The 14,375-nt window shown below is 41.8% G+C and overlaps 1 protein-coding gene across 1 annotated transcript in view; it reads right to left on the bottom strand.

Moving 5' to 3' along the window:
* Positions 1-553: 553 nt before the first annotated feature.
* NCALD (neurocalcin delta) overlaps positions 554-14,375 on the bottom strand; it is a 123,541-nt gene continuing 109,719 nt past the window's right edge. The window contains exons 3-4 of the mRNA XM_075582576.1: positions 11,141-11,246; positions 554-7,257 (exon numbers count right to left, since the gene is read on the bottom strand). Coding sequence (XP_075438691.1) covers positions 7,160-7,257; positions 11,141-11,246 — 204 coding nt within the window. The 3' untranslated portion in view covers positions 554-7,159. The remainder of the gene's footprint in view (positions 7,258-11,140; positions 11,247-14,375) is intronic.

Below are 14,375 nucleotides of genomic sequence, written 5' to 3'. Positions count from 1 at the left end.
GAAAGGAAAAAAATATGCGCGATTTTTTTTTTTTACACATTTCAGCATCGCGCATCTCTCCATTTTAAACTCGCCACACGCATTCATGCTATAAATGGCAGATTTCGCACATTTCTGCATATGGAGAATAAAACTCTCCAAAAAAGCTACTTTTTATTACCCTCGCCAATTTTTAAATTCGCTGCTCTCTGCATAGGCCCCTTAATGTCTGTAGTGGTGCATTAGAACTGTATCTTGTGACTCTGAGAACCGCAGCCCAAACTAAGTAACACACAGACTTATTTCTAACAAAAAGTGGAAGCACTCGATAACGTGGAGAGAAAAGCACAGCACCAGGTCAGGCTTGCAAGAGGATTCTCTAGTCCCTCTCCCAGAGGATGACAGAGGTGCAGTGCACAATTATATGGAGCACTGCTATACACCTCTGACCAGCAACACACAACGCCTAAGAGAGAAGATACAAATCTTTTCATCTGCCATATTGTATTCCAGTTACATCCACCACATGTATCTCTATCCTACACTATTAATGATAAAGAGAGGACATTCCCCAGAGGAGTAACGGAATAAATTGCTTCACAAATAGAAGCCAGAGCAAATGTGTAGTGATAGGGGATAACCATACAGAACTAGTTATTCACTGCAGCTTACTTCAAGAGGAACATGAACGTCTGATGTACAAGGAGTTAGACAATCACGTGCTCTTGCTTTTGTCTATGCTGCGTTTAAATAAAATGCTTGCTTTGAAAGTGAAATAGCTGTTATGCATGCGAGCACGACAGAAAATATATATTTAAAAAAAATCTCCACAGATAAAAGTTTAAACACCTATTTATCAAAAGTATGATTGCAAATTGTGTGAAAGCACTGTATTTATCAAAGTAATGAAGTATTTATTATGAAAGGGTCCTTCTAAGGACTGATATGTGAAATGCCAAATCTTTCCTCTAGCTTAGGGGGGCTGAACTCCAGTTCTCAAGCCCCCACAACAGGTCAGGTTTCCAGGATATACCAGCTTCCGCACACGTGGCTCAATCAGAGGCTCAGTCGACTGAGCCTCTGAATTAGGCCACCTGTACTGAAGTATGGACTGATTGAGCCATCTGTGCTGGAGCTGGGATTTCCTGAGAAACTGACCTGTTAGGGGGGGCTTGAGAACTGGAGCTGAGCCCCCCTGAGCTAGCTGTTCCTATATGTAGTGTACAAATGACAGTGGATTTCATTAGTAGCTCCAGTTGCTTTCAGCGTGATATCCTATTGGTTAGGAGGCAGTGTTAATTACTTGATCAGGTTGCACTGCATGTTTACTAATTGGAGAGAAGCAATGTAGGAGAATAGAAAAACAATAAGGTGGCAGCGAGAATCACACGGAGCCCTATTCCTGGGGCTTGGCAGGTTTACAAAGGAATAGGAAGTAATACTGCTACATTTTAACTTTCATTCTTTACCTCTAAAATATGAAAAACGATTACATGAATAATGATCAGTGAATATGGCCACTGTAATAACTATTGCAAGTAGCGGTGCATCTATCAGCGAACCTCGTCATTGCAGTAGGACCCGGTCTAGAACAGTATTTGTTAAGATGTAAATGAACGAGTAAGATGGATAAAATCAAAGGAAGGGCACATTTCACAGTCCAGTTGCAGACTGCTCTAAACTATACGGTGTAGCCAAAGCAGATTAAGGCTGCGCTTATAGTGCCGGCGACGGCAAAACAAATGGATTGTCGCCGTCGCATGCGCTTATAGTGCACGCGACGGCGACGGAGCGACACTGCTACCAGAAATCTGGTAGTCACGGTTATTTGATATTTTTCGGCGACGGTCTCCCCTTGCGGCCAATCGGGAGCTTCTCCGTGCCTCTGCCCCCCCCCTTTTATGACGTCATCGCCGAAAACCCAAGTACAACTTTTGCAAATGGCGACAGGTGATGTCATCGGTCGCGTCACCGTCACTATAAACGCAGCCTAAGGTTTGTTGGTTGTGGGCTCGTGCTTTTGTCCTGTGTCACGTGTAATTCGGCTTCAGACAGGCTGTCATGTTATGTTGTATGGCCTGTTTTGTACAGCAACTTATGACCTCTTACCCCGGGATTCACTAAAGTGCATCGGTGCTGACTGAGCACTAACGCATGGAAACTCCCATTGACTTGAATGCACTTTAGTAAATCCCTTGGTTAGCGTGTAAAGGCTATTTAATGTTAATGAAAAATCTAGATAATAGGATTGCTTTTTTAAGAATATATCTTTGATGGTGCTACAATGGTACTGAAAAAGTGTGGTTCTAAAAATTGTTTTGGTTTTAGTGTTGATGGAACTCGATTGTTTTTGGTTTGCTAAAAAAAATATAGAAAAACTCATAATAAACAGAAATTTATTTTCCAAATGTCGGTAAGCTTTTGTGTATAAATTCGCCCAGGTTATTAAAAAAAAAAAAAATCTAAGGATGAACCTTTCTCAGACTTTACATATATTCAAAAATGAATTCCGATGCTCGACTCGGACATCTGAACAAACTTCAAAGTTTGCGAAGTTCAGATTTCGAACCCGCAAACCTGGCCATCCTTTGTAATGATTATTCATAATTACCATTAGATGCTATCAAAATATTAAGTTACAACATTGTCATCAATGCCAAATGACTGCATGTAGTGTATAACTCCCTCTCCTACCTGGAGATTTTTTAAATACAAATGAAATTATATTTATAAGTTGGCTATGTCATGATAAAAAAAAAAAAAACGAAATGCACTTGTGAACCAGACATTTATTATGCATTTGCATATTATGAATAATATGCCCAGATATGGTACATTGATTAAAAATAATAATTTTTCAAAATCTGACAAGATACAGAAGCGCACATATAAATGTTGCATCAAGTTCTTATTTATTTGTCATTTCAGTAGCTTGAAGCAATATATTTTAATTTGGCTTCTGTACCTTTCACATTTCATAGAACAAAACCCAGGGATCCAAAAGGGCAATTTTGGAGCTAAACTGGAGGGTGAAGCCTTTTAAACATTCATCTGGGAAAATGTATCAACAGGGGAAGGAGCTGGGTGATGCAAATATTTAAGGGAAAGGTATACATTTATGTGTCTCTCGTCATCATATGGTTCCAATTTTTAACATCACAAAGCCTTGCACGTGGAGGGAACCTCGCCAGTTAACAATTTACCTGCAATGTGAGAAAACTGCTGACAAAGTTTCTTACATTTGAAGCAGATGCAGTGAACCGGAGAGGCACAGAATACTGGCAAAGCCGCGAGGCGCTTGGGATCCCCAGGCATCGATACAGGTTACGGCACCGTGACCCTGTACTATCTCCCAATGTGGTAAATCCTCACTGGTCCCTTAAATCTGGGCTACTGTACTAACGGGACGTTACCTAGTTAGGTAACGTCCCGTTAAGTTTCCCTCAATTTAACGGGTACCCACAAAGCTAATGCTATACAAAAATACCGGCCGTTCGGCAAATTACCACCGTTACGTTAGCTGTATTAACTGGGATTTTCGTTGCGCCGAGACGCGTTTACCAATACACGGCACATACACATCGGCAAAACTATAACGTCCATTCCAATTAACGCACGTGCGTTACAGGCAGTTCTACCACAACAACAAAAATAAGAGATGATTTTGTGTACATAGTTTTGTGGTTATTTTCCCTGTGCACATAGTTTGTAAATTTCCCAGTTAATTTGTTCTTAATTTATTTTTCACACACCGTGAATTAACGATGTGTGATTAAAAGTTGTGTTCACCACTTCTGCCTCTTATTGTTATAATATGGATACACATTGCTGCATACCCATTCTTAATGCAGTCAAGATTATATACCATATTAGGTCAGACAAACATATCCTACATTCACTTTAATCACTAAAAATCATTATTAAATGAACTTTATAACACATTATCAGATGCATCTCTTGAATGTATTTCAGAAATATATATATATTTATATATATATATATATATACAGATAGATAGATAGATATCTATCTATCTTTGTATGACACATAACTTTTTGTAATGAAAAGGTTAAGTCCTATGCAATCAGGTGGGTAGAATTTAGACCTTCTCTTTCTCCTTTTAGACTATTCCCAGAATTAACGCTGTGATAATCATGGTCTCTATGTGAGTAGCGGCAGCGTTTGGTGTGACCTTATTATTATAACGCTATTTCTGTGCGCTAACATGAACGGAGGTTTGTGTCTATGCAATGTTAATTCTAACAGCTCATTAGCATATGATTTGCATATGAGTACGCCAGAAGTCTGCTAAAAGTTAGCGATCCAATACTTCTCTGGTTAACGCATGGGCATCGTAGAGCTAATCGCCTTTGTGGATGTATGTTACGACTATCGATTCGTTAAATGGGGGTAACGTCACTTTAAAAGATTTAACGGACCACTGGGGATCTACCCCATTGACTGTAGTAGTAGTTACCGCACAGTGATCCCGCGTTAAGTTACACATGTAGCTAGTTAGAAACATAATGGGGTCAATTTGTCAAGATCTCCCAACTGCAAAACAGGGGGGAAAATGATGTAAAGTAACGACACCAATTTATCCAGGGAAATTAATCAAATTGAAAACAGACAACTTTGATAAATGGGCCCACTACAGCAGGAGTGGCCAACTCCAGGCCTCAAGGGCCACCAACAGGTGGCTCAATGTGGCCTTTGGCTGAGCCACTGATTGAGCCACCTGTGCTTAAGCAGAAATATCCTGCAAACCTGTCCTCTTGGTGGCCCTTGAGTTGCCACCCTTGCACTACAGCACATCTTAAGAGGCTACACATGTGTATTCCTGTATTTGGTACACATATGACTTACCATCGGCACAAGCTGACTTGAGCTCTCTCTTCTCCGGCACCACCCGGAACATAGTGGAAAGCAGTAGCTTATGTTTTTCTAATGCCTACATATCATATTTACACTCTGCTACTTGTATGAACCTGAATCTAATGCAAGGAAAACCATTCATTAGTGTTTTCTCCACGTGGTCCTCTATCCTAGAAAATGTCTGCATTAAAAGTATAATCGCAGCCCTCTGCATAACAGTGTATCCAAAGTTATCTGCTTATACTGTACATGACAAATTGCTGTGTGAACTGCTTTATGTCCTACACTCCCAGGGACTGTCACCGCATTTCTGCTTCAGATATTTATGGACTTTTGTTGGAATAGTTCAAAGTAATGCAAGCTAAAACAGAAAATATCTCCCTAGAGATGAAAAGAGGGGTTTCACAGGCAAAAGGGAGAGAGATTGTTTTTTTTAAGAAGAAACATCCTCTAACAAGATTCCGGTTTAATTTTCCCTCTCAATTAAAAACACCATCATTCATTCGACTGTAAGCAGGTAGGATTAACTCATCCCATGATTTATAACACTGAACTGTGACGGAGCGGACATGGTTATGGGCGGAGGGACACTGATTTAACAATGGCAAGTATCGTTTTTGGAGGAACCCCGGTATTTTCCTTATGTAGTAATCCAGTATTTTGAGATGTATATTCTCATTGAGCGCCATAAAGATTATAAATGCTGAAAGAAAATAGTAAACGGTATTCTATTCTTAAGTAAGAAAACAATTGTGTGTGTGTACATCTATTGTATGTAAACTTTGCAAAATGGTGCAAACCACATTTTGTTGCATGCCAGTAATATTCACAGTTTGCAAAACAATATTCTAGCATTAGAACAGAGGCGTACATGATATCCACCTCCAAGAATAGTCATTTGTAATGCTATATATTTAAGGGGTTATTGATCATTCAGAGCTGGATGGACCACTAATGATTTTGTTGGTCCCGACAGGACTGACATTGTTCAATTAAAGCACATTTTCTTTAGCTATTTCTATAATCTAGATGTTAAAATGTACAGTAGTTTTACAGTATGTTCTAAGCTTATTTCATGTGCTGTTTTAAGTAGGTGACGAAGTTTAACAACTGCTCCCATTACCAGCAAATAAATACCTTCCAACATAAAGCCGTCGTTACTGTGACTGTGATTTGTTCATGTCTGCAAATATTACTCTCCTTAAACAACAGAGTCATAAAAAAGCCACATGTTTGGAGCGTTCCAGTAATGACATCTTCCCATCCACAAAACCCATGACCCTCAGAAACACCAGCAGAACACCAGCAGGTGAAGCACTGGGTGGGAGTGTACTCCTGATACAGGTGCGCCGCAAGTATTCTAAAACTTGCCTTGGAAAATCTGGGGCAATCACCAACAAGATCCAGGTACATGCTGGGTACTGTACATGCTGCAAACATTTCAGTGACATTTCTGCAGAGACTAATGGCCTATCGGATCAACACAGCAGTGGTCCCTGGCAGTCCCATTCAGTTTGAATGGGACTGCCAGGGACCCCTGCTGTTAATCCGATGGGCCATTAGTCTGTCTGCAGAAATGTCACTGAAATGTTGCAGCATGTACCCAGCATGTACCTGGATCTTGTTAGTGATTGCCCCAGATTTGCTTTAGAATACTCGTCGGCACTACAGTAGGTGTCACGCAGGTTTACAAGGGCATTATGAACAGGTTTCACATAACATCAACACACCGGACTTGTGAATAAGGTAGAAGTCACAGAAATAAAAAAGGAGCACGTACAATATAACACTCATTAGGGACTATTTCTGAAAGTCTCCTGGCTGCATAACTGGGCAGAACATCAGTGCAAAGTAATAAGATAGGAATCACATTGTTTGGCTCTACTTTTGCTGCTAGGAAGCGGTGATGAATAAATCCCAGAATAACTACACACTCCAATGAGTCATTTTCACAAAGTGTGGAGGTTCTCCCCTTTAAAAACACGAACCGCTGCTTTAACCTCAACGTTACTACATGGTCCTGCAACACCCTGCAGGCAAGTAAAGCACGGGAGCAGATAACTGTCCATACGTTTAACGGAATACAATTAATAACCAGGGAGATCAAGATGTCATTGTACGGCCAATGTTCTGCACAAAGGGACGATACAGCATTCACCATTCTTAAAAGTCATCCAAAACAACTGATACAACAAAAGGAAGGTATGTATGGCCAGAACGTGTCTACACCACAACAAATGTAAAATTTGGCAAAATAAAACCAAAAAAAAAAAAAGCAGAAATGTATTTCGTCCAAACAACTGGTTCAGAATTGTCCAGCGCTGCTTGGATCACACTGAAGGAGGCGGACAATGGATGGATCACTCTTGGCCCCTCGGATGAATTCCTCCAATGATAGTTTTCCTGTGGAAAAGAAGGGGGCAAAGATTGTTATTCCTGCGTGACTACATTTTCCTGTTTAATGCTGCCAGGGGGGCCGGCAACACTTTGCGAAGCAGCGAGAGGTTTCAAGAAGGAAGCCTGGAAATTATTGAGAGCAAATAACTTCTAGCCCATCTGCTGCGATGAATAATGGAAATAAACTGTGCTAAAGATTCTGCTACAGCTCTTATGTGATGGAATGTTTCTCTCAGTCTTAGAATGAGAGAGAAAAACCAACGTCCCCTCATTCTCATGCACTCTTTGCACCCAGGAAAAGTCCCCCAACGTATATCTGGAAGCTTATTTGATCATCATCAGCGGCGGATTTCAAGATCCGCCGCCCCTAGGCACTTACATGTGGCGGCCGCCTCCTTGCTGCCGCCCTCCTCCTTCGGAATCGCAGCGTCAAATGACGCCACGGACGTCACCAATGTGACGTTGCACGTTGCCATGGTAACGTGACGGTATTTGATGGCGCAACGTTACGTCGCCATGGCAACAAGCCGCTGCGCGACGTTACGCTGGTGTCGTCCACGTCGTCATTTGACGCTGCGGTTCGGAAGAAGGAGGGCGGCAGCATGGAGGCGGCGACCACATGCAAGTGCCTTCCCATCAGGACCGATAGCCTGCGAACGCGGCATCTGTATATGGGGTCGGACATTTTTTTGCCTCCCCAAAATGTTGCCGCTCTAGGCCCAGGCCTGTGCGAGCCTGATGGGAAATCCACTGATCATCAGCTCGCAGAACGATTATTTCAAATGAGAGGAACCATCTATAACCAAAACAAAAAACCTAAGTAGATCTCAGAAATACAACAGCATTAAAGTCTGTGGCCGTACTCAGTATTCAGGGAATATTTGTGCTGGAGAAGGTCTTGGCTCCGGTCATTCCAATGGTGCAGAGAGGACATCTTCATAGCACTATAGAGGTTTTAATCAAAGACTAAAAAAAACTTGTATTTTATTGTAATCAAGCATTTCAGATGATAGTTTTAACACACTAGGATGGTTTTCTTAGTGACCACTTTCTTTAAGTAAAGCTATTTTTTTTTTTAGGTACCATAATTGCACAATATTTTCCATACACTTACATAAATCTGTAAAAAGCTGGAGTGAACATTTCCAATGTCTTTCTACCCATGTCTGAAGGGTACTCTGCATTAAAGGCTGCTACACGTACTGTATGGTGCAAAACAATCCCAAGCTGCAGACCTGAAAGGTTGGACATTTTAATTTCCAGTTTTAAAACATGCATTTTTTTAATTCTAGGTGCATACTGGGTAATGGTATGCAAATGAGCACTCACGGTGTGTCACTTTTTGCTTCTTATTCATATTAACATGGGCCCCTATAAGCTTATGCCTGCCGCATTACACAGCTTTTTCAGTACAACCTGGGATAAAGAAGTGTCGAAACAACAGTCTGTGTGTAGGTTTACTGACACTGCACTTCTTTAACCCAGGCTGTGCTGAAAAACCTGTGTAATGCGGCAGGCATAAGCTTATAGGGGTCCATGTTAAAATGGATAATAAGCGAACAGTGACACAAAGTGTTTACTCATTTGCATGTCATTACCCAGAATCCCTGGCTGCAGTGGAATCATTGAATGCTGAGAGGTAATGGGGAAAGGCAGGGCTGTGCTCATAAGTAGTATTTTTTATTTGAAATACATTTACAAAGTTCTAACTATACATGTAACAATGAATAACTGCCTACATGAATCTTGGTGTAAGCTTTCCCTGTGGCGAATATTTCACATAATCCCGCTTTGACCTGCACTTCTTGTTACGTTTTCAGGCCCAGACTCGCAAAAACTCTGGAAATCAGGCAAATAATGTGACTCCTTGATAAAGTGTATTTCCATACACGAAACGCGTAGGAGGGTGCTCACCTCCGTTTGTCTTATGGATTAATAAAGGATTATTCTTCAGCTATTTTTTGGTGCCCCAGTCCTTTGGCTGTGCGCCAGTTCTTCTTTCTCAACATTGTACCAGCAATAATACGCGGCTGCACGCCACTCAGGACATTCGGACTGGGGCAATATGTGAGTATCTTTGACTTTATTTTGATCATTGTGTTACATTGTGAGTCCAGGGACCATCCCTATGAGGAATATATGGGGGCTTTACCAACAGCCTTATCTTCAGGGATCATTTGGCCCTACAGAGGACTTTACATCTTCATTAATCTCACTAGCCCCCATCCTGTATATCTACTTGCATTATCTGAATGATATGGATCCAGCGCTGGAGCGCATTAATCACTAACTACTTTTTTAAATAATGTAACTTAACCTAAATCAGGATGTTATTTCCCCTTAGGTTACCAGTGTACTCACAGTATTTATGCAAAAATAACGGCAGCACTAGCATAGTTAATGTCACGGGATCAGTACATTATCTTCAAATAAGTTTATTTAAGTCTTAGGGGCCTATTCTCGTAGCTCCGAAATGCGACAATCTGCTTCTAAAGTGCTCTTTAGAAAAGGCTTGGCATGCTTTGGTATTCTGTAAGCCCTTCTTGCACGTCCAATCCATGTCTAAAAGGCTTTTATTAGAAGCGGGTTCACTCTGGCTCTACCAATCCGATCAGTTTGTCAAAAAAGCCCCAAAATCGCATGTTTTGTAAAAACAACAATTTTCATAGTTCTGTTATGCAAACTGGTTACAAAAAATAATGCAGAGAAATAACACTACATATGCAAGTCATACCAACAACCTGCTGTTACTCTCATCCAGGCATTGAAATAGGGCCTTTGCATACTGCTTTTACCCTATGCCTGGATGGGAGAAACAACACATGACTTAAATACAGTAATGTAACATTATTTTTTTTGCTGTAACATTAACGGAGCTTCGTGAGTAGGGTATTCTTATGTTAGTGGCTCACTTGCATGTCATTTTCCCTAACCTCCATTGTACAGGCATACCCCGCATTAACATACGCAATAGGACCGGAGCATGTATGTAAAGTGAAAATGTACTTAAAATGAAGCACTACCATTTTCCCACTTATCGATGCATGTACTGTTCTGCAATCGTCATATACGTGCATAACTGATGTAAATAACGCATGTGTAACAGGCTCTTTAGTATCCCCACTTGCGCACAGCTGCGGTACAGGTAGGGAGCCGGTATTGCTGTTCAGGGCGTGCTGACAGGCGCATGCGTGAGCTACCGTTTGCCTATTGAGCGATATGTACTTACTCGCGAGTGTACTTAAAGTGAGTGTCCTTAAACCGGGGTATGCCTGTAGATAATGATAGGCTTTTAACGTGACGTTAACATAAGTTCATTTTACGATACTTTCTTTATGGAGTTCAGCTTAATCATTAACGTTACATTAGCTGAGGTTAAGTCTACCATAAAGAGGCACTCCTGGCAATGTTTGAAGTTGGGAGTCTCCGGAACTGAGCCACGTTAATTTCAGCTCCAGAGACCCCCAGTTTCCCGACATACTTACCTCCGAAAGGGCTGTTGGTAGCAGCACAGATGGGGTTAGTTGGGGTTATCGAAATGGCGTCTTAAATGTCCTGTGTCTTGTGGGCCAATAGGAAGCCGTGATGTAATCACTTTACAGCTTCCTACTTGTGCAGTTTAAAGCTTACGTGTGACGTGGGCCAAGATACCAGCAGCACCTCCGGAGGTAAGTATCTCCGGAAGCATGGGGTCCCAGGAGCTGAAATTAAGGCAGTTGAGCTCCGGAGACCCCCTGCTTCAATCTTATTTAATAATAATTATGTGTCGCCAGGAGTTCTCCTTTAAATGACCTAACAGAGTTTAGCGAGTCTGGGTCTCAGTCACGTAAATTCACTACTTTCTAATTGAGCTATTCGTTCCGGTGAGATATTCCTTTTAAACACATACCGTCTCGGTTGGTGTCCATTTGCCGAAAGATTTTCTCTGTTCTTTTCTCTGGCGTTGACTCATCCTCTGGCATTTTCATTACTGAAGAAACCATCTTATAGATTGCCTAAGTGGTGATGAGACAAAGAGTACATTGCTGGAATTACACATGGATGTAGTCTATCTTTAGCAAGATGCCATTGTATTGTATGTCTTTATTTATATAGCGCCATTAATGTACATAGCGCTTCACAGTAGTAATACACATGGTAATCATATAAATAACAAATAATATAAATAACAGGTCATGAGAATAAGTGCTTCAGACATAAAAGTAACATTAAGGAAGAGGAATCCCTGCTCCGATGAGCTTACAATCTAATTGGTAGGTAGGAGGAAAGTACAGAGACAGTAGGAGAGAATTCTGGTAAGTGCGTCTGCTGTATGTATAAGGCCCGGGCCATAGAGGGGTGAGGCGATCCGAGCCGCGCTGACGCTGAGGCTCACCTGCTGAAATCTGGGCTATTTCATGCCCATACAGGCGAGCCAGCGGGCGCGATTGGAGCCGGGGGGAGGTGATTGGAGGCGGGGCAGTGATGTCGCTGGGCCAATCGCCCGCGACGCACTGACGTCGACACTGCTGTGCTGTGATTGGAGATTTTCAGCCGACAGCGCGCTGAAAAACAGCTTGGCGCTCGGCTGAAACCTCCAACTCTTCAGCACGCCTGCGGACGCTCGCGTGAGCCCCCTCTCAAGGCATCCTCATTGAGGATGCAGGGGCTCTGCGCGGAGCGTCCGCACGCCTCAGCACGGCCTGTCCGTCTATGGACTCGGCCTTAGCGGGGGATATTAATTCATTCAGCACTGTAGATGTCTGCAACACATTTCACAGTAAAGTGCAGGAGGCCCCTAAGGTTAAAGCTGCATTGACTATATTTATACAAGTATTTGCACTAATAGGTCTAAGGATGCAAGGCTACCACATAAGGGACACATATAATGCATGAGGGACAGCTGCTGCCTCCTGAAATAACTCTACAACTCACAGGGGAAATGAAGGAATCAATATAAAAATTCAAAGCTAAGCAATGAGCACATAAACCAATGTTTTTGTTCTGATGTTCTCCACCGACCTAGACTTATTAGAGATAGTTTAGGCCACAACTGCTGTATTTTTAGGATTATAATTAACTACCCAAGTTTATTGAATGTACAAGATATCATTTGCTTTTATGTTGTTTTGCTTACTTTAAAAATTGTTCTGTATATTCTAGAATATAAACTAAACTTAATTGAAGCCGCTAAACATCTACTTTAGCCTCAATGTGCCCAGCACCCGCCCCTTTTGCCGGGACGCGGAGATGTTCTAATAAAGCAATCATTTATGCGTAAGTTGTGCCTAAAAGAATGCCCTCCACCATTCTCGGTTTGGTGTTTGTTTGTAGAATTCATACTTGTCAACGATATACTTATAGATCTCAGATAGAGTTGCACTCTTATCTGTCCCGACTTGAGTGGCACAATGCTTCAACCCGCACAGTCTAATAGGGTGATACAGACAAATTTAAATCACAGACGCTACTGTACAGTGTACTGTATATAAACGATACAAAGATTTGAGCATGAAATATGAAATCACAACATATAGTACAGTAGGTGGAAAGGAATGTTTGACCAAATAGTCAATCAAATAACATAGTGAGATACTCTGTGCAATAACCTTATATGAATTAGACATCTTGTGCATATTACAGAAACCAAGCCGATGTTATTACCGAGTGGTGTGGTCATTAATATTTTCCTGCTATTTAAATGCCCCTGCACCAAGATGGGGGAAGGGGAAGGCCAAAGAGTGGAAAATCAATTAAAACATCAGGGAAGTACTGTATGGAGGGATGAGGGGAAAGAGCTTTTTAGCCTTGAAAAAGAGAAGTCATTTTGTATTTAACGTACAGCAAAGGTAAAATACCAATGAGTATCTGTATGTCTTCCAAAGGCTCCCAGGCCTGATTTATTCATTCCATGGCCACATACCCTGTATCATACATTGGTTACCCTGAAGACAAGCATTATATGTATGAACTACACCTATTCATATAGTCTTTCTACATCTAGTCTACAAAAGACTGAGCTAAAGTAAATATCCATGCCAACTCTAAAAAAACTATTATCCTCAGTAGTCTTAGTATAAACTCATAAAAAAGGGGGGGTTGGAGCGCAGAGAGAAAAAGGTGGTATTAGACAAAATCACTTTATTGGGTAAAATAACATCTAAAACTTACAATCAGTAAAGCTGCATCGCCCGTGGGGTTCCCAAGCCAGTCCTCACTAACACTGCCTCCCTCGGCAGTGCCTTACTGCGAGTCGTTACCCTGCTACAACCCGGAAGAGGAAGTCCAAGGCTAGGCTCTCTCGCGAGATCGCTATTTGGGAAGTGCTGGCTCTGGCTGGATATTCAAAATGAATGAAACCCTATGGGCTACTGGTACCACTCTCCAAGACCGAGTGTGTACCCTATATTCTATGCAACCCCTTACCCCTAGGGGTTGCATAGAATATAGGGTACACACTCGGTCTTGGAGAGTGGTACCGGTAGCCCATAGGGTTTCATTCATTTTGAATATCCAGCCAGAGCCAGCACTTCCCAAATAGCGATCTCGCGAGAGAGCCTAGCCTTGGACTTCCTCTTCCGGGTTGTAGCAGGGTAACGACTCGCAGTAAGGCACTGCCGAGGGAGGCAGTGTTAGTGAGGACTGGCTTGGGAACCCCACGGGCGATGCAGCTTTACTGATTGTAAGTTTTAGATGTTATTTTACCCAATAAAGTGATTTTGTCTAATACCACCTTTTTCTCTCTGCGCTCCAACCCCCCCTTTTTTATTACTTTCTGACTGTTATCCCGGGTGATCGCCGGAGGAATTGGGAGCTGCGGGAGAAGGTGGATAGCAGAGATATCCAGGAGAGAACAGACGAGCGCAGTCTCCATTTTTGCTGGGAACTTTAGTATAAACTCATAATTTAGTTACCATGTAGACCAAGTATATAGAAATAAATGTAGCTTCAATGAATTGACCAGATGATAACTTGTTCAATATATGTTCATTGACTATGGATGGTTACATTGTGAACAAAAAAAATGATACCCCAGACTTGTCCTAAAAACTGCACACAACTCTGCATGCCATTTTTTCCTGCTGTATAAACATCCAATGTGAAACAGAAACTAAAGGATGGTCATCTCTGTATTTCGGGTTTCA

Source organism: Ascaphus truei, chromosome 2 (assembly GCF_040206685.1).
Source record: "Ascaphus truei isolate aAscTru1 chromosome 2, aAscTru1.hap1, whole genome shotgun sequence".
In the NCBI taxonomy this organism is placed as follows: domain Eukaryota; kingdom Metazoa; phylum Chordata; class Amphibia; order Anura; family Ascaphidae; genus Ascaphus; species Ascaphus truei.
Note: the sequence above shows the minus strand (reverse complement) of the source record. Positions and strands in the feature narration are given on the sequence as shown.